This window comes from Alexandromys fortis, unplaced genomic scaffold (genome assembly GCF_014885135.2).
Source record: "Alexandromys fortis isolate MF-2015 unplaced genomic scaffold, M_Fortis_MF-2015_v1.1 scaffold_45, whole genome shotgun sequence".
In the NCBI taxonomy this organism is placed as follows: domain Eukaryota; kingdom Metazoa; phylum Chordata; class Mammalia; order Rodentia; family Cricetidae; genus Alexandromys; species Alexandromys fortis.
Window position 1 is genome coordinate 6,000,737 of NW_026067926.1, and position 26,093 is coordinate 6,026,829.

A 26,093-nucleotide genomic window follows, 5' to 3' on the forward strand; every position below is an offset into this window, starting at 1 on the left:
GAGGAGGAGGAGGAGGATGGGGGGGAGGAGGGAAAGAAAAAAGAGGAAGAAGAAAAAGAAGGAAAAGGAAAAAGGAATGGAGGAGTAAGGGGAGGAAGAAGAAAAGGATGAGAAGAAGGAGGAATTTTATGTTCAATTTTTATGTATCAATTAATTTTTTTAAATACAAAAGCTAGCCATCTGCAGTCCAAAAGACCCACAAGATCTTAAGGACAGTTTGCTTGAATCCTGAAATGAACCCTTCCCTCAGAGAGGCTGTGGGACAGGGAAACCTTTTCTGTACATGCTCTCCTCTGGGTGGATGGCAGCCCTTACTAGGTGTGCACTCCGTGTACTGTAGTCCTCACCTGTATTAGCAAGCTCTTCTTGACTGCTCCATATCACAGCACTGCCTCCAACCTGCTGGTGGGAATACTACTGGGGATCTAGTAGCCAGAAAAGGAAGATAGGTGACAGGGAAGGGAGCATAGGAGAGGAGAGGAGAGGGCAGGACAGGAGAGGAGAGGACAGGAGAGAAGAGGAGAGAAGAGGACAGGAGAGGAGAGGAGAGGACAGGAGAGAAGAGGAGAGAAGAGGACAGGAGAGGAGAGGAGAGTACAGGAGAGAAACACTGAGGGTCAAGAGAGAGGGAGACACTCAGAAAAGGAGCCAATAAAGCTCGGGGGCTGTTCTGGTGAGTAACACAAAACAGTGCAGATACATGCTGTACACACGCTGCCCATTAACTGCAAGATTGGCAGGGGTGGTTGGATGCAACTGGCTTCTCCCCATCCTTCGCTTCTGTTTGACAGCTGAGTGTTGTGCCTGACACATCTGAGAGCTGCAATTCTCTGCAAATGTGTGGCTCCATCACAGAGAACTTCCGTGATGGTCTTTTCTGAATGAACTGTTGACGATGCTGTGCTGGTGGCCATGTTGGGAGGGAGCCCCTCTAAGGTCCGAAGAGGACTCAGCACCTTTCTGATGAGACTGAGTGGTGGCTCCCTTAAGACTCTGTCAGTTACACAAGAATGGGTTTTCTACAAAGCAAGGCTACCCCTTGCTTTAGTTTGTTTGGCCCATGTCTGTTTTCCTAACCATTTTCATCATGAGCTGAAGCAGTATGGGGATGGGAGACGGAATGTATGAGCAGATGCCAACATTCAATCTTAGATTTCACAGGCTTCAAAACTATGAGCCAAAGTATCTACTTTTTTCATAAATCTCCTTGCCTCAGTTATTATGTTATAGCAACACAGATTAAGTCTCTAGCTCTTGACTCTTTACCTCTTTTCATAGTTCTTTTCATTGCCTACCTTGGCATCGACTTCTTGATTTTCTGCCTTCCTCCCCCACTAGACTGCAATGCTCATGAAGTCACGAACATTGTCATTTTGTTCCCTTACTAGATGTTCAATTAGTATTTCTCAACCAAAAGAGTGATACATTACTTCCCAATAACCTGATTAGCAAACGGAATTTTTTTTTTTTTTCTGGCAGGAGCACGCAGCCCATGGTCCTCTAGGGAGTAGATACCGTTTCTGTCTGGCCGTAGAATTCTCGGATGTCCAGGCCCGTCTTGGCTTTCCAGTTCTCCAGAGTCTCTGAGAGAAGGCTCTCACCTCCAGTGAAGCAACTATGCAGATGTGGGAACTTGTAACTAAAGAAGAGATTTTATTTTCCCTCCGCGTTGTTGAAAATGAAGTCCACCCAGGCTTGGAACTGAGTTCTGCTATGTGATGACCCTGGGTTTATATAGGTTCAGTGTGTCCCGATAAATAGGCATAGGGATGGGTGGAGATGCTCCTACCAGTCTCCAAACGTCCATCACCTGGAAAGATCCTGTTGCACCAACATCCGGTAGATGAGGGGGGCACCCACCATGCTGTTGATGGGATAGCTGGACAGCACCTGCAGGGAGAGAACCTTCTGAGACACTGCTCACTAGAGCAGCTGACAAACTCAGCAATGCAAGCATGGCCATGACAGTCACGACTCCTCAAGTTGTAGTGCTACAGACTGAGATCCTGGTTTGTCTGTTGTGTTTGTTTCAGACTTAACAAGCCTCATGATTCTCATCCATGCTCACGACACCATGGAGGAAGGAATGCAGACAGAAAGAGGTACAAGATTTATTTGGAATACTTTTGTCAAAGCCTGACTGGCTCTTGCCATTCAGTTTAAGACTCACCTTTGCAACCTCACACCTACCTCACCAAAGGACATGTAAAGCGTCTCTCTGCTCTCCAGGGGAACAGACCAGATATAGGGTAAAAGGACTAGGGAAAGAACTCCCTGACCCTGACTTGACCCAGAGACCGGGGACAAAGACAACTACCCTGACTCTAACTTGACCCCAAGTTGGAGACCAGGGTTGTGTTGGCTGGTTTTGTGTGTCAACTTGACACAAACTAGGGTCATCAGAGAGGAAGGAGCCTTGGCTGAAGAAATGCCTCCATGAAATCCAACTGTAAGGTGTTTTCTCAATTGGTGATCAATGAAGGAGGGCCCAGCCTGTGGTGGGTGGTGGCATCCCTGTACTGGTGGTTCTGGGTTCTATAAGGAAGCAGGCAGAGCAAGTCAGGGGAAGCAAGCCAGTAAATAGAACCCCCTCCATGGCCTCTGCATCAGCTCCTGCCTCCAGGTTCCTACCCTGTTTGAGCTCCTGTCCTGACTTCCTTCAGTAATGAATAGCAATGCTGAAGTGTGGGCCAATTAAACCCCTTCCTTTCCAACTTGATTTTTGGTCATGGTGTTTTGTCACAACAATAGAAACCCTAATTAAGACAAGGGCCAAGGGGAAAATAAAATCTGTCCCAAGATCAAGCTACAGAATCCCACCAATCCCTTAGCACAAAATCTCACCAATCTCCAAGCAAGAAATCCCTCTAATCCCTGAGCTTCAAGATCAGGCCACACAATCCCACCAATTCCTGAGCTTGCCCCAAGATCAGGCCTCCTAATCCCTCCAATCCCATGTTACCCTGGAAATTTCCACCCTCCAAGAAGCTATATAAACTCTGTCTTCTGCTCAGTTCTGTGCTACTTCTCACCTGAGCAGAAGCAGCCATCCTCTTGGGATTTTCCCTTCCAATAAATCCCTTGTGTGAGGTTTGTTGTGTGGTGGGGCTTTGTGGTATTCCTTGGCTCCCAACTGCCAGGCTACTTTTCCCTTCAGAGATGCAATACTTGCATTGGGAAAGTCCCCCCACCCTGCAGAGCTGTAACACTTACACCTGATGCTGCAGTAAATGAGTTACATGAACTTGGCTCAGTGTCTTGACCTGCTGGAACTAGGTTTGTTATAGGCTATTTCCATGAAACTAATAGTGAGAGATTATAGCTGTCAAAAGTGGCTAAAAGCATTCTACAGCAGTGTCCAAGGGAGGCCAGGAGCCGCATGCTAACTCCGCCCTGTCTTTCCTCCTGAAGTCCCCACAATGATCTCATGCAGCACGTTCTGTGATCCTGTGTATGGACCTGAGCTCTGCAGCGTTAAGTGGCTCGCAAGCAGCTGGAGGAGTCGGCGTTTGCTGCAGGATGCAATGCTGTTTCCCTCACCATGTTTATTTTATGCAGAACTAAACAGTGATCCAAGCAAATGTTTTGAAAAAAAGAACATTTGAGTATTACCCAATAGCTTCCTGTACGTGTAACTGATGACTCTGTCTAGTTCTGTAATGTATTTTTGCAATCAAAATGAAAGCACATTTATTGTTTGTTACTATGCGGTGACATAGAAGAAGGTTTACTTGGTGACTACCTCAGGCTCTACAGGGAAAGCAATCTTATTTGCTCTTTAGAATTCCTCCCAGGTAAATTCCCCAAACTAGACAGAAACAAAACACCCATCTGTACTATGATGGGAAAGAAATGGTGACACATTCTTAGAATGGAATACTATAGGGCAGTTTAAAAGAACAAACCAGACACATGCAAAAATATGGATTAACCTCACACAGAAACTTGCTGAGTGGAATAAACCAGACACAAAAGATAATCCATCCTACACTCAAATTAACAAAGAGAGAGAGAGAGAGAGAGAGAGAGAGAGAGAGAGAGGTGAAATTTAAGCCTGTAGAAGTCAAGAGAGTTATTGACTTTTGAGGTAAGGGTATGCCCAGGGAAGGTTTGGGTACCTCCAGTAGCCATGGAAACATTTGAGGCTTCTATCTGGTGTTGGTTACATAAGTGTCTAATATGAGTCATACATCCATATGCTGGATGGAGCCCTAGGCTGGATCTCTAGGCCTCCTTTGACTGGATTTGAAGATAATGATGCCAAGTACTGAAAAACCTATGCCAATGGCACATTAGTATTAGAACAAAAGGATGAGATTCTCTTTTCCTCCCTCCCTCCTTCCCATCTCTTCCTCCTCTGAGGCTATAGCAAGAAGGTGATCTCCTGCAAGTCAACATGAGGTCCTTCATTAAGCAGGCAACTCCTCCAGCACCTTGATCATCTTCGAACCCATGCTTCAGAAGCATCGGCTGTGAGAGCCTCCCAGTCTGCAGAATTTCTGGGTAGTAGCCTAAGCTGACTGAGGCAGTGTCTGACCCAAGTGAATTCTTTTCAAACTGGACACTAGAATAGTGGCATTCCACACCTTTTAACCATCATCTTGTGTTACCTTGCAAAGGAAGAAGGAAATAGGACACATACACACACTCATACATAGACACATGTACGTACAGACGCCCATGCATACATGCACGTATACACACTTGTGTGTGAGGGAGATGGTACTACCTCTCATACCTTTGTCTGAGATAGGACAGCAGAAGAAGTGCCTCTTAGTTGAGAGAACAACCACCTAGTCCCATCTCTTGAACTCATACCACTCATCGAAGCCTGTGTCCATCTCTGTCCCTAGACCATGAGCTTTGTTAGGTGGGTGCAAACTTGCATCTTGCTTCCTGCTGTCCATTGCTCATTCATATGGCTGGGATTTTTAGCAGTTTTCTATGAATTGAAATCAACTGCCACGACCTGGAGTGTGTAGACCCGAGATTACTCTGACTAACCAATGTGGATGGTTCTCTCTTACCTTTAGAACAGTCTTTGGGTCAAACTTTGGCAAAAAATAGATAAACGTGCATGCTCCCAGTGTCCAGGGTTCCAGAAATGCAGCTATAATGTTCACTATCCAACCCGTGTCTGAGATGGTCCATACTGTGTCAGAGACATCCATGCCTGTCCAGGAGCTGAGAACACAGAACACAGGCACACAGAGCTGAGTGCACACTGATGGGTGTGGTACTTGAGGGGCTGTGTGTGGGGGGAGGGGGAGGTGTGGGCATGTCATGTGTGTGTGAAGGGATGGCAGCGCTTTTGAAAGTGTGACCCTAGAAGACACAATTTAGCAGATAACTGGGTTTTGCTCTTACTTTATTTCCAATACTAGGACAGTGACTGACAAGTGAAACCACCCAGGAAAAGCTTACTAACAAAAGGCATCAAAGTAAACAATTGTCTGTGTGTGTACACGTGTGTGTGCAGGCATAGACATGCATAGAGTGTGCAGATGTCTTTATTCATTACTTTCCAACTTAGTTTTTAAAAGTGTCTCTCACTGACCCTGGAGCTTACTGATTGGCTAGACTGGCTGACCAATGAGCTTCAGAGAGCCCCTGCTGGCTCTGCTCCTCCAGTGCCAGGGTACATATATGCACCGCCACACTTGGCTTCTTATGTGGGTGCTGGGGGATCCTCACACTTATGCAAGCATTTTGCCCACAAAGCCATCTCCTCAGCCTCCAATCCAACATGCTAACAGTCTTGCCATGTCCAAAGCTTGGCTGAGTAGGCCTTTTTGGCCTTTGGTTCTCTTTGCTCCAAGTGTCATGGACTGTTCAAGCACAGCTGTTTACCTTGTACAGGAAAAAGATTATTTCCTTTCTCTCTTCAGGGCAGAATAAGAGGCATCAAACTGGGGTTAAAGCAAAGATGTTGTAGGATAGACAGGAAGACCTTCTTGCAGCTGGGAGTGTACTATGGGATTCCCCTCTGTATGCTGTGAATGTTTTATTACCATTGGTTAAAGAATAAATCTGTTTTAGCCAATAGCTTAGCAGAGTAATGTCAGGTGGGAAATCCAAACAGAGATATATAGAGAGAGTAGGCAAAGTCAAAGAGACGCCATATAACTGCCAAAGGGTCTGAGCAGTCGGGAAACTAGTGAGCAGTCTTCGCCTACAGGAGTTCACTGCTATGTGCTTGCACGCACACACACATGCTGAAGACGACTGATCTCTTTAGGAAAGTAAGCATATTGGAACTAATTTGGGATGGCAGGAGTGAAAAGTAATCCCTTAGTTTTAAAAGTAATTTCAAAATTGTACTTTAGTTCTGCTCATGTATTAAGTTATTTATTTTGTTATTTTGTGTGCAATTGTGTGCATGTGAAGGCAGTGTGTCTTCAAGAGAAGAGAGCACACACACACACGTGTGTGTGTGTGTGTGTGTGTGTGTGTGTGTGTGTGTCTGTTGAGGCCAGAGGTGAACATCAGGTGCTGTCCTCAGGTACTGTCTGCCTCGATTTTTGAGATGCCTATCTTGGGTTTTTCAATCCAGCTAAACTTGCCAGCCTGTGAGTCTCAGGAGCTCACCAATTGCCACCTCCAGGATTTAGCATTACAAATTCAGGTCACCAAACTCTACTGTTTAAACTTTCTAAAGTATAAATGTCCTACCTCCAAGCCAACAGTACCAGCAAACTAAATTAGTCTAAATTAGGAGTGCGGAGTACAGCCTCGGAAAACCCTTATCTCACAAGCTTGGGGGCTTGAGTGTGGCAGGTCACCAAACTCTCGTCTTTAAATGTGGATTCTGGAGACCACACTCAAGCCCCCTTGCTTGTGTGACAGGCTTTTATAAGGCTGTACTCCACACTTATAATTTAATAAGTTTTTAAACATTAAATATTTCCAATTCTGATAATAGCAGATCACTGCAGGAAGAACCTATGGACAAAGAGCACAGAGGTCTTCAGTTATTAGTTCACAAAGACCTTGGCACTGTACCCTCTGGTTCCACAGGTCATGTTTACCCAGTAATGAAATTGGTGCTGGCTTGAAGCCTGTGTTCTAGAAACTCTGATAACTCTGTTTACTTCATTCCTCTGATGATACTTTTCATAGAAATCATTGAAAAGTAATTTGTGGTTGACGAAAAAGATGTCCTCCTGGAATCTGGGTATCATCAAAACAAACTGCCAGGACCCCAAAGATAAGGCAGAGAGTGTCAGAGAAGAGGATGCCTGCGTCTGTTGCTATTTTTTTGCCCTACTAGTGTGGTTTGAAGCAAGGAAGAGGTCTTGAGACCTTGTGTTGTCTGAAACAGAGATGCCACTCTGAAGAGTTCCCAGTTCTGAAGCCTTGCCCTTTTAGCCTCCCTTCTCAGTTGTCTTTCTAGAAGTCTCCAGGGCAAATCGGACCCGACTTCAGTATCATCACCCTGAGTCTACAGAGGGGAAAAGCTCAGCTTACTCAGCGTCCATCTTGGCCTTGATGCCCAGGCTGGAATGGGAGTGCTCTGCCATCTTGGGAGGGCCACTGGTTCCACTAGTGAAGTAGATGGCAGCTGGTTCATGGCTTCCAGTCTCCACACAGTGATGAGTGCTGGATGCATCCCTACAAGACCAGAAAGTCAGTGTCTCAGAGCTGGCCTGGATTCTGGGACTCAGCCTCCCTCACTAGCTCTCAGGCTGACAAAGGCAAGTCAGAGGACTTGTCTCTGAAGGGAAGGTCTCGAGTGGTAAAATTCCTGCATCCCAGAGTGAGTCAGGGTTAGTATTTGGCCAACTATGTAAGTATGTGCAAGCTACTTTACTTCTGTGAGTCTCACTTTCAACAACTGTGAAATGGGCACAACACAACCTATCTCAGAGAGTTTAGTGGGAAAATTCGAACATACTTAGCTGGGACTGAATGTTATTTGAGTTGTGCTTGGCCCCAGCATGATGGCAGAAGCACAGAAGGTGAGCAGTTAGTTTTCCAAGAGCTTAAAAAATTTTATTTTATGTCTACAAGTGTTTTGCCTGCATATATATGCATGACATGTATATGTTTCATGTGGAGGTCAGACAAGGACATTTGTAAATTACCATGTAGGTGCTGGGAATCAAACCCAGGTCCTCTGGAAGAGCAGTCAATCTCTCCAGCATCCTACATGGTTTCTTGACACCCACTTTTATTCTCTGTAATAACTCACAAGTCTTTTAGAATCTTGAATTTGAATCTTTCAAAACTTTATTTTATTGTTGATTTTCATGGGCATTATTTTAAAGATCAAGGCAGTAGAAAGAAAAAAAACCCAACTTTATGGTCTCCCCGATGTTTCTTAAGGCACATGTTTCTAAGAGAAGCATCTTAGACATGCGGCAAGAACCCCATTTATTCAGCCAGTCTTGCTATGAAATTCTGGAAGATCATTATTCCGGAAGGACCACTATTCTGGAAGGACCACTATTCTGGAAGGACCACTATTCTAGAAGGACCACTATTCCAGAAGGATTACTATTCCGGAAGGACCACTATCCTGGAAACTACATCTAGGGATATGGAATGTGGGAAGAAGAGACTGGAAGTCAGTGCACCAGGCATCTCTTTGATGCTGCCTTTCATTTGTTCTGTGACTCTGGTGAATGGTTCCTGGATGCCTTTCAGCTCCATGCAGATCAATAGCATGTTGTTTCTAGCATGTGCAAGTGATTCACCTTAATGCCAGGATGTATTTGTGTGTGTGTGTGTATGTACTTGTGTAATGTATGCATTTATATGTGCCTAGGTAGTGTATTTGTATACGCATGCATGTTTATATTATATATATATATGTGCCTTGCAGTGTGTGTGTGTGTGTGTGTGTGTGTGGTGTATTCATGTGAGTATGTGCTAAGCAAACATCTGTATGTGAACATTCAAAGACCAAAGCAGAGTGTCAGGTGGCTCCCTTTACTGCTTCCTGTGATATTTCCTTGAGACATTGTCTTTCAGTGAACCAGAATCTTAGCTTTTTGACTAGGCGAAGCTGACTTGTGAACTCTTGGGATCTGCTTGTCCTCACCTCCTAATGCAAGAGTTCCAGGCATGTGCAGCCACGCTGGCATTTTACATGAGTGCTGGGGATTTGAACTCAGGTCCTCATACTTGTACTACAAGTACTCTTACCTGTGAGCCATGTGCTCAACCCTCAGTCTCCTGGGGTTCTGTTTTTTAAAATGTATCCATGGCATGGAACTCTGGGCTGCAAGAGTACATGCCCATAAGTGTGTGGTAATGAAGTTGAAAGTATTTGCCAATCCTTTGTTAGAAAATCCTGGGGACACTCTATCTTCTTCTCAGAAGGTTTCTGCATATCTGGCCCCACCCACCTTAGGGATGATTAAACATTTGTATTTGCTTTTCTTTCTTCATGGTCTCACTCTCCTTAGCCTTGATTTCCACCACTTTGGGTGAGAACCTGGCTAAGGCAGGAGATACTCACTTCAGCAGTGTCTTGAAGTTCAGCCATCCATCTCGCCTTTTTTCAGACACCAGCAACTTGACTTTCAGAAAAGGGCAGTCAGGGGCCACGGTGTCCACTTCTTGGGCCACTTCATCGCCAGCCACAATGGCCCTGGCATTGGATGACTGCAGCCTGTAGAGTATGTCTGTGGATTTCATCTGGATGGTTCCAGGCATGAAGACGAGGCCTGGCGAAGACAAACAGTTCAAAGGAATTGTCTTCTTCCACAGAGAAGGGCTGTGAACATCCTCGGGGGCCGGCAGGGAAGGGCAGGTGGGATGTGAGGACCAGTAAGGAGGAAGGACAGCATGTTCTATGGGGGCAGTTCTTTGGGGAGAGGAAGCTGCATTTCTCTGCCTTCCATTTCCTTTACAAGAGAGAGTGCCCAGCCTGTGTGGGCAGTTACTAACCAGTCCGTATGCAGCCCAGGGTTACCAGCCACCACTCTGGGACTTGAGAAAGGACCACCGCCACTCGGTCCCCATGCTGTAGGCCACAGGCCCCCGAGAGGACATTGGCTGCCTGTTGGCTGAGTTCACTCAGTTCTTGGAAGTTCCACTTCAGCTCTATCCCGGTGCCACTCACCCACCACAGGGCTGGGCGAGGAGGTCTCTTGCCAGCCTGACGAAAGAGAAGGCCTGGTGAGAAGACACCCATGGGGACACAGCAAAGAGAACAAATTGCAAGTCTAGGGGTAGGCTTGTTGATCCGAGGACATCCACACACTATTGCAAAATGTTGAAAACCTTCAAAACTTTGATTTAAGGGAGGGTTAGGTCTAGCAACACTATATTAAAACAGATACTTTTAATCTGCGTGCTTTAAAAATAAAAATTATAACCCAATCTATATTACTGTGAAGATAATTTTGATTGCTAGCTGGATTGGCTTAAGGAGGCCTAAGAAATGAGCAGAGTGCACCTTTGAGGTGTGCCTGATGTGAGCCACAGGGATTATACAGTCAGAGCACACAGACATAGACAGACCCACAGGGTTATGAGCTGGTGGAGAACTCGATTTGCAAAGCATCGAGACCACTCGTCTTTTGCATAGTCACTATCAGTTCTGTAGGAATCTGGTGAAATCATGACATTTCTCCTTTCTATAATGGGATTCATCCCAAAATATCCCAACAGTGTATAAATCATTCTTTTAAACCTGAATTCTCCTGTACTGGCAACTGTATAACTTTCTCCACACCACAGGGCCCTGGTATAAAAGCATTTACTCAGTCAAACCTTTTTTCCCATAGTCAAATCCACATAAAGCCAGTCCCCCACAATTATCCTTATTGACAGGACTATTTGACAGGAAAGGAGCCCTGAGCAGGAGGCACTGAGCAGAGGGACAGTGTGTCTAATCTAACTGATAAACAGGTCCGGGTGGCCCTAAATTCTCTAACACTCAACTCAGGAGAGTATAACCTACTGTCCTTTGCTCCACCCTAACAAGCTATTAATAGTCTGTGCTTACCTTCATCTTTAATTTGACACAAGGTCTTAGTCTAGGAAATTAACTCTTTGTACCTTCACCCCTAAGATATACAGTAAAAAACCTTGGGCCATTAAAACAGCCCCAGAGAAAGAAATTCCTTCTCACCTGGGTGCCAGTGGATACAGCACCAGGATGCTTAGCTTGGGGGCATAAGCTCCATTTTAATCCTCTCACAGCCAGGCCCCTTCTGAGACATAAGGTGTCTGCCTTGTCAGTCTTTTATCCATCCTGGTAGCATGGTATGCATGCTTGATATCACTGCTATTTTCCAGAAAGTTGTTAACTGTCTGTGTGGGTTTATAAACTGGGAACCTTGTGGGATAGGGAGAACAATGAAGAATGTCGAGGAGGCTCATCAAAAGGGGAACATCAAGAGAACATTAGAGAGAGCATACAAAGAAGTAATGGTACATGATGAAATGGTTTATGTGGCCTAATTTATTTCACTTACTCTCAGACCTTATTAGTTTCATTCTTGCCTGCTATAGCAATCCTGAATCCTGAGAGGTTTCGTGGGGCTTGACCCCAATATAACCCTCGATGTCCTGGGCATTTCCAGAGATGATCGGATGGTGTGGGCTCTGATCTAATCAATGGATTAATGGCTTGATGGATTCATGATGCGGCATTGTAGATCATGAAAAGCAAGAAGAGGGTCCTGGGTAGAGGAAGTGATTTGGGAGGCATCCTTGCAGGTGGCTCTTCCCTCCAACCCTTCTCGAATTCTTGTCCTCGGATTCAGTATTTCCCCCTTGATTATTATTAGTTTCCAGTTTTCTGGTTTATGTAACTCTTTCATGGATTTCAACTTGAAAACTGTAGTAGAAAGACCTTTCCTCAGTAGTCCTAGGAAAAATAACTTAAAAAAATCAAAAAGCTAGTTGAGGGGACCACTCACTCAGGACAGTGCTGGCCATGGACACTCTAGGACCTGAGTTCCACCCCCAGAACACACGTTAACCAGAACCAGTCCTGGTGACACACACATGCTTGCCATTCATGCCCCCAAGTAGTCAGGCAGGTGCCTGAGGCTTGCTGTCCAGTCAGTCTAAAGTTCTTGATGAGCTCCCGGTCAGTGAAAGACCTTGTCTCAAAAACCAGAGTGGTGGGGCTGAGGAAGGGCAACTGAGGTTGACCTCTGGCCTCCATGTGCATCAGCACATATCAACATGTACACACACGTACTTTAGTCCATGCAAGCATACCTACAGGCATAGAAAAAGATACTGTTTGTGTTGTTAACATCACCCTTGTCACACAGTTCCTTCCTTTGGGTTGAAACACGCTCTTGTGGATGGAAAGGTGAGACTCAGGGACTTGGGAAACTAACAAAACAGTGAAGTCCAAATCTGCAAGATGTGCAAGGCATGTGAATCTTCTACAGGTCAGTCCAGGTTGTTACATGTGTGGTGAACGGCTGCTGGTGCTGCAGTTGCCTGCCAGTTGCTCCAGGAGCATCACCGATACACGGAGAAGCTGAGGGCTTCTCAGAGGCACACACATCCTTGAGTTACTCATGCTCCAGTAACTCCTCACCCACACCCCATAATTAACTGTTTCAGGCTCATTGCTTCATCAGTCTTGACCTGGATCATATCAGCCCTTCCGTCTGTCGTTATACTGTTTGTCTGGCAGGGCAGCAATAGTCTTCCAGGAAGAGCCACACAACAACTTCCCACCTTGTTCCGTCTTTAGCATAGAGAGTGATGAAATCTCCAGGTGAAGGTCTTGTCACGGGGCCAGGGCCTCAGAACAGCACTGTCACAGCTGCCTCTGGGTGGTCCTGTTTGATACCCCTGCTGGTTAACTCTAGCCTTTCTCCTTCCTTAGCCCATGTGAGCTGATCCATCCTCTAGAAATGTATTTGAGGTAAAGGTAGGTGGTGGGCAGGTAGCAAATGAAACTCATAGATGGACAAGGAACTTGGAAGTGTCTGCCTCCTCTCCCTCTCCATCTCTTCTGCTGAAGCCCTTTATTCCCTGCTGGGTGGGCATCTCACTTGCACACTTGGGCACCAGAGACATGTGACTTAGCTTTCTTAGAAGACTGGCTCAATCTGGAGTTGTTGCTGATTTCCTACTATAATCCATGCTAATCAGACTGGCCATCACTGTGATAAACACCTTGGTATTTCTCTTAGCTCCAGGGTTCAGAGGCTTTGATCATTATTGCTTAGACCCATTACCCTGAGCACATGGCAAGGCAGGGCATCATGACAGGGAGACGGAGACAGGGTCTACTCACTTTGTAATGAGAAGCAGAGACCACAGACTAAGCAAACATTCTCGAGTTATGTTCCCAGTGACCGAATTCACCTAGCCCCACCATTTAAAGCCATCACCTCCCAAACCATTGTTTCCAGCTGGAGACCAAGTGTTTAACTGAGCCTACTAGGGCACTATATGCTCAGTCCATGACAAGCTCACCCATCCTATCTGTGCCCTAGCCCACTGCTCTTTATTTCATGCTAGGAAGAAGTCACACTGGAGAGTGTGTTTGGGATTACTAGGTTCTTCACCATGACCCATGTGCCTTAGGCCTTCTTTTAAAAAAATATTTGGAGTAGCATGTATTAGTTATACATGATCATAAGTTTTATTACAACATTTTCATACATGTGCACAATGCATTTCAATCGTATTCATCCACCTACCATCCTCTTCTGTCACCTTCTCACCCTTTCCCATGCTTCTCGATCGCCTTCTTTCTCCCAACTGGAGGTGGGTATGATATATGTGTGTGTGTGTGTGTGCCTGTGGTTCCCAGGAACTTTTATTAGTGTTACTTCTAGCTTTGTTTATGGAAACATGGACACATTTCTAGTGTCTACACTGCTGAACAAAATGTCTCTCTATCCCTCTTTAACCTTTAACTGCATATAAATCCTCTGGGAGGGGTGGGGCCATCTGAGCTCCTCCCTATTCCATGAAACCTAATACAGGTAATTATTAGTCACTGTGAGTTCAAGAGTAACAGCCATCTAGTGCCCAGAGATCACATTCCACATCCACACCTCCTACGTTCCTTCTGTCCCTTCTCCCATACTACTTCCTGAACCTCCGAGAAGGTGATAGAAATGTCCTATTGATGGAGCATCCAATAATCACTGCTTCTCAGCCCACTGGCCAGCTGTAGGTCTCTGCAGCCACACTGACAACTGCACACAAAGCTTCTCTGGCAGAACCCCAGAACTCTCCTGCCTTTCTTCCTCCCAAGTTGCCTTACACTGCTTCAAAGAAGAATAACATCCTGTTTACATCCTGTCTGAGACGTGATAAGCATCCTGCCAATCCCACCTGAATGAACTGATAAGTGAATGAAGTCGACCCAGCTGTGCCATTCTTGCTCCCATTACCTTCTCCATGTTGGCCCAGTGGTCTATCACGTCACTAGCGAAGTTGAACTTGGCAGGTACTTCTTCCTGGTTGCCCCACGGTATGGGTGTTAGTTTCTTGCTATTAATTTGGAATGTACGAATGGACATCTGAGTACCCCAAAGGGTACAATATCTTGGAATTTTCCACAGCCAATGCATGGTTGGAGCTGCGAAGGAAGGAGATGTAGATGAACTCCTCCCTACTAGACTGTGAGACTCACCGTCAGCTAGTGAAGAGGGCTGTTTCCACCCTCCAGGGTTGTTTGGTTGTATTTGTGAGTGGGTTGAACTGACACTGAGTGCCTGGTTCAGACTCCTCTGTGTACCACTCTCCTACGGCACCGCCCTCTAGTTCCGGCCGCAGTGGATGTCCAATCCCAGGTAACATACTATTTTAGCTTAAAGTATGAGTGCTGAACCATTTTGTGGCTGCTTGTAGTTAGGTTACGTCACCCCACTCTCTACCAGTGCAGTGTGGAGGGAGAGTCTATAGTCTCCTCATATTGACTTTGGCTTGGTAGTGAGATACGCTCTGGTTAATAGGATGAGTGTGGGTTGGTCAGATTTGCATTTACATCCCCACTCGTGTGTGTGTGTGTGTGCACTGTATGCATGTGCATTTACAGGTGTGCACATGAGCATGCCCGTGAATGCGTGCAGAGGCCAGAGGAAGACACCGAGTAACCTTCTCTATGTCCCCCCACGTGACAGGGTATCTAATTGCATCTAGAACCTGCCATTTCCCAGGTAGGCTTGCTGACCAGAATGTTCCAGTGATCCTTTTGCCTCTGATCCCTGAGCACTGGGCTCACACAGACCCAGTTTTTTACAAGCCTGCTCGGCTTCTGAATGTGGATTCTCATGCTACCGCTGTGAGTGCTCTTACCCTCTGTGCCATCTCCCTAGTTCCGTTTCTGGGACTTCCCATGAGAACTAGAGATCTCAGATGAGCACTACCCTTCTTCCTGGGTCCTAGAGTGGTGCCCTAAGGAACTCACCTAAGCCCAACCTGGCCACTTCCAAACTTCCATTATTCTTCAGCTAAGTTTGGTAGGCACATCCTAGGTCTATGTTTAGAAGGAAACATGTATATATTTGAGCGCGGTGGAATGCTCAGAATGCTTGCCAGTACACCAACTGTTGACTAATACATTAACGCTGGAGTTAGTTTTGATTGACGTGCCTGAAAATGTACACTGCAGGATCTAACATAAACAGAAGCTTGCAGGATTATAGCTGCTGTTATTATTGTTTTCGACTATATTAGCTCCAGGGAAAGATGTTCTGAGTCTATATACACTGGTCTTTGAAGTCTGTCCTGTGCTCTTGCATGAGATTGCAGAATTTTAAACCTGATGACCTTTGACTCAGAGAATCCAGCCAATCTATCCCCTTGGCTGGATTCCCAGCCCCCTTGGTCTAGGCAGAGGCCTTGAGAATGCTCGTTTGTGGCACTTCCATGTTCTCTCCTGCATTCTCAAAGACGAGGTGAGAGTTTCCTTTCCAGGCATGGCCAGCCATATCTAGTGCTTTCCTGGTCGCTGGTATCTCCCTTTCGATGGCTGACTCCTTATTTTCTGGCCTCACTTCTTCAAATAAGCATGTACTCCTTCACCCCAGATACCTCTTAGTTTCTGCCTATGCTTCTGCCCAGCTGTCTAGCTCTCTGCTTTTGGTTCCCCTTTCCTCTATCCAATGTTGTACCCCTATGAAGACCCCGTGACATTCCCTTTGTGGCTCCTAGGAGTTTTAAGATCTTGTCTTCCATGGGGGAGTTTTCACCCTCCCTGACAACTGTTACTCCTCATGACTGGTGAGAGTCACCATAGCGCATGTGCCCCCCACCTTCTGTCTCTTGCAGGAACACTTACTTGCCAAGCTGCTTCTGGAACTCTGTCTGGAGGTAGCTTGGTCTACTTCCCTCTTGGGAAGTGGTTCCAGAGCTCCTGCAGCCCTGGAGGAGAGAATAGCACTGAAGCAGATGGTTCGCGGATCAGATCCTCCGAGGGCTCAGCTAATCATTAATGGCGCATAACTGTGGGGTGCTGCTACTCCTCCCAGTAAAGTTTGTGTGTAGTGCAGCTTTTGAGTCTGTGGAGGGTGACTCTTTAACCCAAGGGATCAAAATGAGGTTTATTCTCACGATTGACAGCAAGCATTCTCTCACTGGGAAGAGTGGGGAATTCCAGAGACACTGTCTAGCTGCCTTTAACCTTCTCACTTGTTTGCCTTCCACCAAGGGTCTCTTTCCCTGCTCTGCCCGTTCATTCAGTGTCACAGCTTGGATGCAGGCCTCTTGTTAATGACTTACAAGTGTGTCTCTGGGCTGGATCTCTCTCCTGGGTGTTCATCTGTTTGATGGCTCTACTTGGTTTAAAAAACTGTCTAACAGGTTTTTAAGAGTAAATGCAGATAGTTCCAGGCATTCTAGCCCTGCAGCATCCACTGTACCGGCGGCCTTTACAAAAGGATGGTCACCCTGTTGCTCCCACTCTCTCGGCATGATACCCCAGGTATCTAACAGCTCTGCCTCCCAGCTGTGACTGCAATCTGCCTCACTCTCTTCAGTGTTCCAAACCACCATTTCCTATCTGTTTTAGGGTTACCAGCACTGTGATGAAACACTGTGACCAAACGCAAGTTGGGGAGGAAAGGGTTTATTTGACTTACACTTCCACATTGTCATCCAACATTGAAGAAAGCAGCACAGGAACTCAAACAAGGCCGGAACCAGGAAGTAGGAACTGATGCAGAGATCATGGAGGAGTGCTGGTTAGTGGCTTGCTCAATCTGCTTTCTTGTAGACCCCAGAACCAGCAGCCCACGGATGGTACCACCCACAGTGGGCTGGATTCTCCTCTGTTAATCACTCATTAAGAAATTGCCCCACAGCTGGATTTTATGGAGGGATTTTCTCAACTGACCGTCCATCTTTTCAGTTTACTCTAGTTTGTGTCAAGTTGACGTAAAACTAGTCAGCATACTGTCCAGAGGAGCATTTTTGTGTTTTCTTTTCCTTTCTTCTTGCCTCTGCCCTTGACTCTCAAAGTCTGTTCCCAGAATGAGCCTGACTTAAGTCAGTCAGACCGTGGAGCCTTCTGAGTAAAATACCAGGTCCTTGCTTGTCCTTATCTACAAGGTCATGACCTCAAAGACTTCCCAGGATTCTTCCTCCCGCTTCCCCAGTCCAGTCAATGGGCCTCTTTGTCTTCCTGTCCCCACCAGACACACTCCCGCCTCAAGCCTTTGTGAATATTATTCTCTCTGCTAAAATCCTCCTCCCTAACATTCAGATGACCAGCTGACATCACATCTTTTCTGAAAGTCATCTGTGCTTGATAGTTTTTTGTCAACCTGACAAAGCTAGATTCATCTGGGAAGAGGGGACCTCGACTGAAAAAAACACATCCATCAGACTGGTCTATAGGCAAGTCTGTGCAGCATTGCGTTATGCATAATTATATAAACATTCTTGATTAATGGTTAATTTGGGAGGACCCAACACACTGATGCGGTATTACCACAGGGTGGGTGACCCTGAGTTGTATACATTATTTATAACATATTACATATATAAACATAAATTATGTATAAATATATAAATAAACACCATATAACTACACACACACACACACACACACAATTTCACAATTTCCTGAGCAGGACATGGGACTGAGCCAGTCAGCAGCTTCCTTCTATGGCCTCTGCTTCAGTTACTACCTCCAGGTTCTTTCTGTGAGTCCCTGCCCTGACTTTCCTGCAACTGTAAGTTGTAAGATGAAATGAACCAAAGTATTTTCTTAAATATTTACTTTTGTTTGTTGTTGCTGTTGTTTTTTATGTGTGTGTGATGTGTCTGTGTGCAGGTTTCCAGGAAGCCCAGAAGGGAATGGCAGATCCCTGGAGCTGGAGTTACAGGTGGTTGTGAGACTGATATGGATACTAGGAACTGACCTCAGGTCCTCTGAAAGAGAGCAGTACATGCTCTTAAACACTGAGCCATCTCTCCAGCTCCTTAGGGCATCAGCTTCATGTGTCCTTTCTGCCTACTTGACCTAACATCACAGACTCCATCTTCTCTGCCATATTTCTTTCTTCTTCCTGGCCATATAGATCTCATTATTTATCTTTTCTTACTGTTTGTTTTTCTTTTTAGCTTTTACACACATGCTCTTGAGGGAAGAGATTTTTATGTTCCATAATTCTTGTTTCCCAAAGCTCCAAAGCAGTTAAAGGTCCCTATCCATGGACACAGTAGTATGTCAAATTAATTGTCTTTCATCCTCAAAATAACCCTGTGAAACAGGGGATTACTTTCCCAAAGTTTCATGTGTATATGTATGTACACACACACCTTAACATCCTTATGTCCTTTTGACAGTTTATACATACAGAAACCATGTTGTGACCATACTCACCCTGCCCTCTCTGTACACCGACACCTGCTGACTGCTCATATTCACCCTGCCCTCTCTGTGGCCCCCACACCTGTTGACTGGCTTCTTATTCCCTACAGGTTGACTCCTTTTGGATCTTGATTTTGATCTTTTCTGTTTAATTAGGGTTTCTTGTATCAGCATGGATAGGGCATTATATACTGGAGCAGGAGCACTCACCAACGTCTACACTGCTGAAGAAAATGACACCTACTTAGGATTGGTGTCAGGCAGTCCATAGAGGTCACACTGTCTGCGAGGCAGAGGCAAATAAGATTTCAATAGGGGGTGAGAATTATCAAATAGGGGAGGGAGGGGCTGGAGAACTCAGAGAGATGGCCACATAGTTTTAGCTCTGTCTTTCATATGCCTTGGGGGATGAAGGTTGATGTCTTCAAAACTCACCTTCTTATTTATCCACAGGAAATAAAAGGAACCCCTGCTTATCACCCCCTTTCCTCTCCAGAGCCCTGGCAATTTTCAGTTGTCTGAAGTTCGTTCTTGTGACATCCTGTTTCCAGGGACCATGAGACTTTCAGAGTGACCAAAAGCCCCTGGGCATGCTTTCTAGCCTTTGATGAGCACTGACCATTCAAGCCTCAGCTTCCCCATCTGTTCATAAAACAACAGTGACATCTCCAAGTCCGTGTGAAGATGTGTTGGACTGATTCTTACAGAGTATGGTAAAGAAAATAGCCGGCATCTCTGTCACTGTTGTCTGACTCCCTCATAAGGTCAGAAACACAAAGGTGGGGCAGGGGAGAGGGCTCGGCGTATAGAAGTACTTGCCATTCATGCCTAAAGCGTGGTGGCATGCATGTGCAATCCCAGCACTCCTAAGACATTGTGAGGCAGAGACAAGGGAACTCTCCGGAAGCCTGCAGGACCAGCTAACCTGGAGTATGCTTCACAGCAGCAGAAACAAGGGAGGCCCTGCTCAACAAGGTGTTAGGAACCAATGCCCGCAAGCATCCTCTGACCTCCAAACCCATCCTGTGATATGTGGTACAATACAGCCCTAAAGGGTGTCTATCTTCCTTCTTCCAGACTTCCATAATAGATAGTCCTGATTGCCTTGGAATCAGGCAGCCATGAGTTTTTCTGTGCGCTTCTGGAAAGTCCTCTATATTGACTTTGAGCCCATTTTGCTGTTACTTCCCCGGGGACGGCTCACTGTCGGCCCACAGAATGTGGAGTCAGCTAGACTGTTCTCTGTCTTTTTCATCCAGTGCTTTTAACCCGTATCTAGACAGAGGGGTAACCCTAGCACAGCTCTAAAAATGAGGATATTGATGCCAATGGCACATGTGATGTTGAGAATAACACTTATGTGGTACATTTCAAGATTGCCGGGCCTGCACTCAGGGATAGCATATGTAGCTAGGGTTTGTAATACCTTGGGTTACATCATTGGCATAACAAAACCAAGCAAGCAAACAACCCAAAATAGCCAAAGTCAGTTGCTTCTGGGAAGGTGAGATATTTGAATTTTGATTGAAGTTAAAATATTTCTTATTTTAAATTTAATTATTCAAGTTCAAGTTATTTACTTATCTAAATCATAAATAAACAATAAAAATGTAGTAACTACCATAAACATCTGATAAATTGAAGTCAGCACAGTTTGGAATAGGAGATTTGGAAGGGACATCTTGAATCAAATCTAAACTCCTGTATAGGTGAAGGCTCTGGGGATCATGCCTGATGAGCTCATGCATGGGCAAGATTGGAGGGGGCACAGTCCAGGGAATAGCAGACAAAATCACATACATTCAAACACCCCCCAAAATTTATTTGTTCTCCTAGAAAATGGGGCAAATGGGCTTACAGAGGCATTTACTGTGATGCTTCCAGGTAGATAAGCCATGGGACCCTGTCCTCACAGGGCTATTTGTCTCTGTCAATTTGTCAGTAACTATTTATGAAAAAGACACAGACATAACCAAAACATATCTCTTCCTATTTGAAGGAAGAACAGATAATAATGTATAAAATAATTTACCTAATTTTAGATACTGCTAAGCACCAGTCAGAAGTCAGATCACGTCATATTTTCATTGAGAACCAAACAGTGAATCTTAGTATAAAATAGACATTTGAGTTTTGCCATCATCATAAAAGGACCATGTTATGGAATATTAGTTTAAAATATGTTACATTTGTCTATGCTGTAGAATATTTGTTTAATATTCTTTAATTCTTTAATGTTGCATTCTTTAATGTTGCATTTTTTTAACTCTGTGAAACTGTGTTATTTTGCCTGCCTAAAACACCTGATTGGTCTAATAAAGAGCTGAATGGTCAATAGCTAGGCAGGAGAGGGAGGAGTAGGTGAGGCTGTCAGGCAGAGAGAATAAATAGAAGGAGAGAAAGAAAAGGGGGGCAAGTAAAGGAGGAGAGAGGATGCCAGGGGCCAGCCACCCAGCCACACAACCAGCCATGGAGTAAGAAGGAAAGAAAGGTATACAGAATAGAAAAATGTTAAAGCCCAGAGGCAAAAGATAGATGGGATAATTTAAGAAAATCTGGCTAGAAATAAAACAAGCTAAGGTCAGGCATTCATAAGAAAGGATAAGTCTCCGTGTATTCATTTCAGAGCTGGTTGGTGGGCCCCCAAAGAGCAAAAGTTAAAAAAAAACAGCTACAGGACTGCCACTCAACTCAGTGCTGGCTTCCCACCTTTTCACACCCCTTCTAAAGCTCTCTCAACCTCAGTAGGGCTGCTTCCTGCCTGCTCCTTGAAGGCACGCCCGGCCCAGCCTTTGTACAAATCTCTCTTGTCAGATTGCTTTTCTCCAGATTTCTACTTGAATATCCCCCACTAATCTTTCAAATCTTTGGCAGATTTTTTTTTCACTATCTCAGTCGTCTCAGTAAAGCTTACCTTAAACACCTACCTACTTAAAACCGCAAGCTGCCTCCAGACTGGTTCTCCTTCCCTCCTTTACTCTATTACCAGACTCTTTGCTCCTTAATCATAGTTGCTTTTAACTTTATAGAAAAAAATTCAAACATTTTTGCTTCTGTCTCTGTTCTCTAGGACTTACGCTTTGTTAAGACATAGATGCTTGTCTGTCTTGTTTATTGAGTTAGCTAAAGAGCTTAGGATAGACTCTATCTCAGAGAATTGAGTGAATACCTGGTTATATAAGTTAGCACCATGAGGAAAATAAAACATTTTGATATTATAATGAACACGACTGCCTGAAGTGTGCAGCTGCATAAATGACGGCTTCTGCTATGTATGAATGTGCCTGTGTATGTCTGTGTGCACAACTGTTACGAATGTCGGAACGTCTGGTTCTATGTATGAGTGCACATAGCTGTGTATGTGTGATAGCACATGTGAATTTGTGTGTATGTGTGCATGAGAGAGAGAGAAAGAGAGAGAGAGCGAGAGAGAGAGAGAGAGAGAGAGCGAGAGAGAGAGAGAGAGAGAGAGAGAGANGAGAGAGAGAGAGAGAGAGCGAGAGAGAGAGAGAGAGAGAGAGAGAGAGAATTTGATTTGGGATCAGCTAGGAAACACTCCTCTGGGAAAGTGGGAAAGTCTGTCAAGTTGATTGATTCCAGAGATATTTAGATTCTCTTCCATTTGGATGACACCACACTGTGATCCAGGACATCAATAAAAGAGGAAGCAGCATGAACACCAGATTTCATCTGCCTCTGCTCCCTGACTGCACACAATGTGACCAGATGCAACATGCCCCTGACTACATACAATGTGACCAGCTGTAGCATGCACCCTGACTGCATACAATGTGACCAGCTGCAACATGCCCCTGACTGCATACAATGAGACCAGATGTAACATGCTCCCTGACTGCATATAATGTGACCAGATGCAACATGCTCCTGACTGCATACAATGTGACCAGCTGTAGCATGCACCCTGACTACATACAATGTGACCAGCTATAACATGCCCCTGACTATATACAACATGCTCAGCTGCCACATGCTTTCCCCACCACGAAGAACTGTGCTCCTCAAGCCACTGGCAAGCTTGAATTATTCCTTCTTTTTTTTTTAAGTTTTCTTTAATTCTTTTTAATTTATTTTGCTCCATACTTTTTTTTAAATATAATTTTTTATTGAAAAAAAAAGATTTCCGCCTCCTCCCCGCCTCCCATTTCCCTCCCCGTCTCCCTTTTCCCCCCTCCTCCCTCTCCTCTCCCCCTCCCCCCACTCCTCTCCCCCTCCCTCTCCAGTCTGAGGGGCAGTCAGGGTTCCCTGCCCTGTGGAAAGTCCAAAGTCCTCCCTGCTCCATCCTGGTCTAGGAAGGTGGACATCCAAACTGGCTAGGCTCCCCCAAAGCCAGAACATGAAGTAGGATCAAAACCCAGTGGTCCCAAAGAAAAACATATAGCTATCCTCCTGATTATGGGAAGTAGACAAGATTGCCGGGCAAAAAATGGGATCTTGGGGGAGGGGGGGAGGGAGGTAAGGGGAGATGGGGAGAGAAAAGTGAGAAGGGGAGGTTGGGGGGAACTTGGGAAACGGGATGTTTGGGATAAAGGAAGGTTGGATAGGGGAGCAGGGAAGCACACATCTTAATTAAGGGAGCCATCTTAGGGTTGGCAAGAGATTTGGTGCTCCCAGGTGCCCAGGGCGATGTCCCCAGTTAGTTCCTGGGGCAGCTGAGGACAGAGAACCTGAAATGACCCTATCCTATAGCCATACTGATGAATATCTTGCATATCACCATAGAACCTTCATCTGGAGATGGATGGAGATAGAGACAGAGACCCACACTGGAGCACCGGACTGAGCTCCCAATGTCCCAAGGAGGAGCAGAAGGAGGGAAAATATGAGCAAAGAAGTCAGGACCACGAGGGGTGCACCCACCCACGGAGACAGTGGGGCTGATCTATTGTGAGCTCACCAAGGCCAGCTGGACTGCGACTGAAAAAGCATGGGATAAAACCGGACTCTCTGAATATGGCGGACAATGAGGGCTGCTGAGAAGCCAAGGACAATGCCACTGGGTTTTGATCCTACTTCATGTTCTGAATTATTCCTTCTTAAGCTGAGTTTTCTCTTTTTTCATTTTCTCTTTTTCTTTCTCAAGTTGCTTTGCTCTCAGGGCACCGGGACTGGGTTAGACTGTGGATATGGGCGTGATGAGCTCGCAAGGCAATGTTAGACACATGGCCGCATGTTCATCGTTATTTTAACGTGTATTAAAAGAAAGATGGCATTTGTCCTTTCAGGAGTATTATATCAATTGACATGAAGTCAGCTGAGGAATTGCACAGATGGTATAAAGTTAGACCTATAATCATAACCATGCAGTGCAAAGTCAGGAAAAGCTGGAAGAAGCCTAGGTAAATGATGCTGGACCTAGAGTACGTTCTTGGGGACGGGGTAGAAATGGTCATCACTGCGGGGGACTACTAGGTCTGGTGGGGAAGAGTGACCACATGAGCGGTGGAATCTGGTTCCTAAAGACCACACGGTGACTGGGAATTTTGTCCTTTTCCTTTGGGAGCTGAGTTGGGCTGAGGTCACTTGAGAGGAAGCTGGTTGAGGAGTGGGAGTCAGCAGGGAGCTCCATACCAGGAAGAATGTGAAAACACTGGGATGAATAAACAATGGCTTCTGCTTTTGAACAATTCAAAAAAAAAAAATAAACACGAAAACACCAGGAAAACAAACAAACAAAACCATTAAAAATGGGCCATGAAACCAGAGATCTCCAAGGATGAACTATAGTGGCTGAGAAATATTTTAAGAAGTGTTCAACATCCATAGCCACCAGGAAAATGCAAACTAAAACTGCTTTGAGATTTCATCTTACCCCAGTCAGAATAACTGACATTAAAAAAAAAAATGGAGACAAATGCTAGCGTGTATGTGGGGGAGGGGAGGGGAAGACTTCTTTACTGCTGACGGGAGTGCAAACTGGTCCAACCACTACTGACAGCAGTGTGGGGGTTCCTCAGAAAGTTAGAAATGGGCTTACCACATGATCCAGTCACACTACTAGAAACAGAACTTATATATATGGGATACAGTGGAATGACTTACAGGTTGTGGCTCGTTGAATCCCACAATGGCTGCCTATGAGTGAAGATCCAAGGATCCAGTAGTTGTTCAGTCCTGGAGGCTGGACATCTCAGCTGGTCTTCGGTGTTCACTGGGATCCTGAAGAAGCAGGCTCTAAAGCCAGTGGAGGAATGGACTTGAGAGGATGAGAACGAGCAGGCAAAGACTGAGCAAACTCCCTTCTTCTATGCTCTTTATACAGACTATCAGCACCGTGGTCTCGATGAAAGATGAGTCTTCCCACGTCAAAGATCTGGATTAGACGTTGGTCTTCCCATCTCAAAGATCCAGATTAGAGGTGCGTTCTTCCACTTTAAATGTTTAAGGAAAAAAAATCCCTCAGGGGTGTGTCCAGTCATTTAAGTTTTTGTTAATTAATTAGTAAAGTTGACAAGCAAGAATAGCCATCACAAATCCACCCCTGTCAACATGACACAATCGTATCTCCATATGTCAGGCTGCCTTTGTTGGGATTACTGTTGCTGTGATGAAACACCATGATCAAAGTAAGGCAGTTCTGCAAGATAAGGGTTTATTTGGCTTACACTTCCATATCACTGTTCATCATCAAAGAAAACCAGGACAGGGTCCAAACAGGTCAGGAATCTGGGAGCAGAAGCCGATGTGGAGGTCATGGAGGGGTGCTGCTTAGCGGCTTGCTCAATGTGGCTTGCTCAGTCTGTTTTCTTATAGAATTCAGGACCACCAGCTCAAGGGTGGCACCACCCGCAATGAGCTGAGGCTTCCCCTATCAATCACTAATTAAGAAAATGACCTACAGCACTAACTTATGGAGGCATTTTCTCAACTGAGGTTCCCTCCTTTTAGATAATTTTAGCTTGTATCAAGTTGACGTAAAACTGGTCAGCACAGATACTTAATTTCCAAACGAAAATAACAATCAGTTCTTAATTACACCCAAACATAATATAACCATTCCATATACAATCACAAATGCATTGTATATTTCACCAGGTCATAAGCATTCCAAACTGTCCTTTGTACAAGCACAACCACATTATAAATTTAGAATAGGTGTCAATGTCTCTTGAGAGAGGTTCTTTAAGTATCTCAAACTTAAATATGATGACCAATTGATATTCTCACAATTGATGTTACATCACATGATAAAGAAATTGAGGAAAGAAAACATAAATATCTGCACAAATGCATTCTTTTTAATTGATTTTTATTGAACTCACATTTTTCTCTGCTCCCCTCCCTACCTCTCCCCCACATCTCTCCCCCCTTAAAC

General features: G+C 45.2%; 1 protein-coding gene and 1 long non-coding RNA gene across 6 annotated transcripts in view; one reads left to right on the top strand and one right to left on the bottom strand.

Annotated features, from left to right (window-relative positions):
* LOC126502319 (acyl-coenzyme A synthetase ACSM2, mitochondrial-like) overlaps nt 1-16,358 on the bottom strand; it is a 32,342-nt gene extending 15,984 nt beyond the window's left edge. The window contains exons 1-8 of the mRNA XM_050143224.1: nt 16,226-16,358; nt 14,334-14,521; nt 9,895-10,105; nt 9,464-9,671; nt 7,468-7,611; nt 5,028-5,184; nt 1,811-1,890; nt 1,516-1,639 (exon numbers count right to left, since the gene is read on the bottom strand). Coding sequence (XP_049999181.1) covers nt 1,516-1,639; nt 1,811-1,890; nt 5,028-5,184; nt 7,468-7,611; nt 9,464-9,671; nt 9,895-10,105; nt 14,334-14,513 — 1,104 coding nt within the window. The 5' untranslated portion in view covers nt 14,514-14,521; nt 16,226-16,358. The remainder of the gene's footprint in view (nt 1-1,515; nt 1,640-1,810; nt 1,891-5,027; nt 5,185-7,467; nt 7,612-9,463; nt 9,672-9,894; nt 10,106-14,333; nt 14,522-16,225) is intronic.
* Nucleotides 14,531-26,093, top strand: LOC126502322 (uncharacterized). Of its 5 annotated transcripts, XR_007591895.1 has the most exons (6): nt 14,764-15,842; nt 16,747-16,867; nt 16,955-17,126; nt 19,312-19,524; nt 23,501-25,102; nt 25,137-26,092. It is a non-coding gene; the product is annotated as an uncharacterized lncRNA (long non-coding RNA). The 5 variants fall into 5 exon arrangements; XR_007591897.1 differs by lacking the exons at nt 14,764-15,842; nt 16,747-16,867 and adding an exon at nt 14,531-14,735; XR_007591894.1 differs by lacking the exon at nt 16,747-16,867.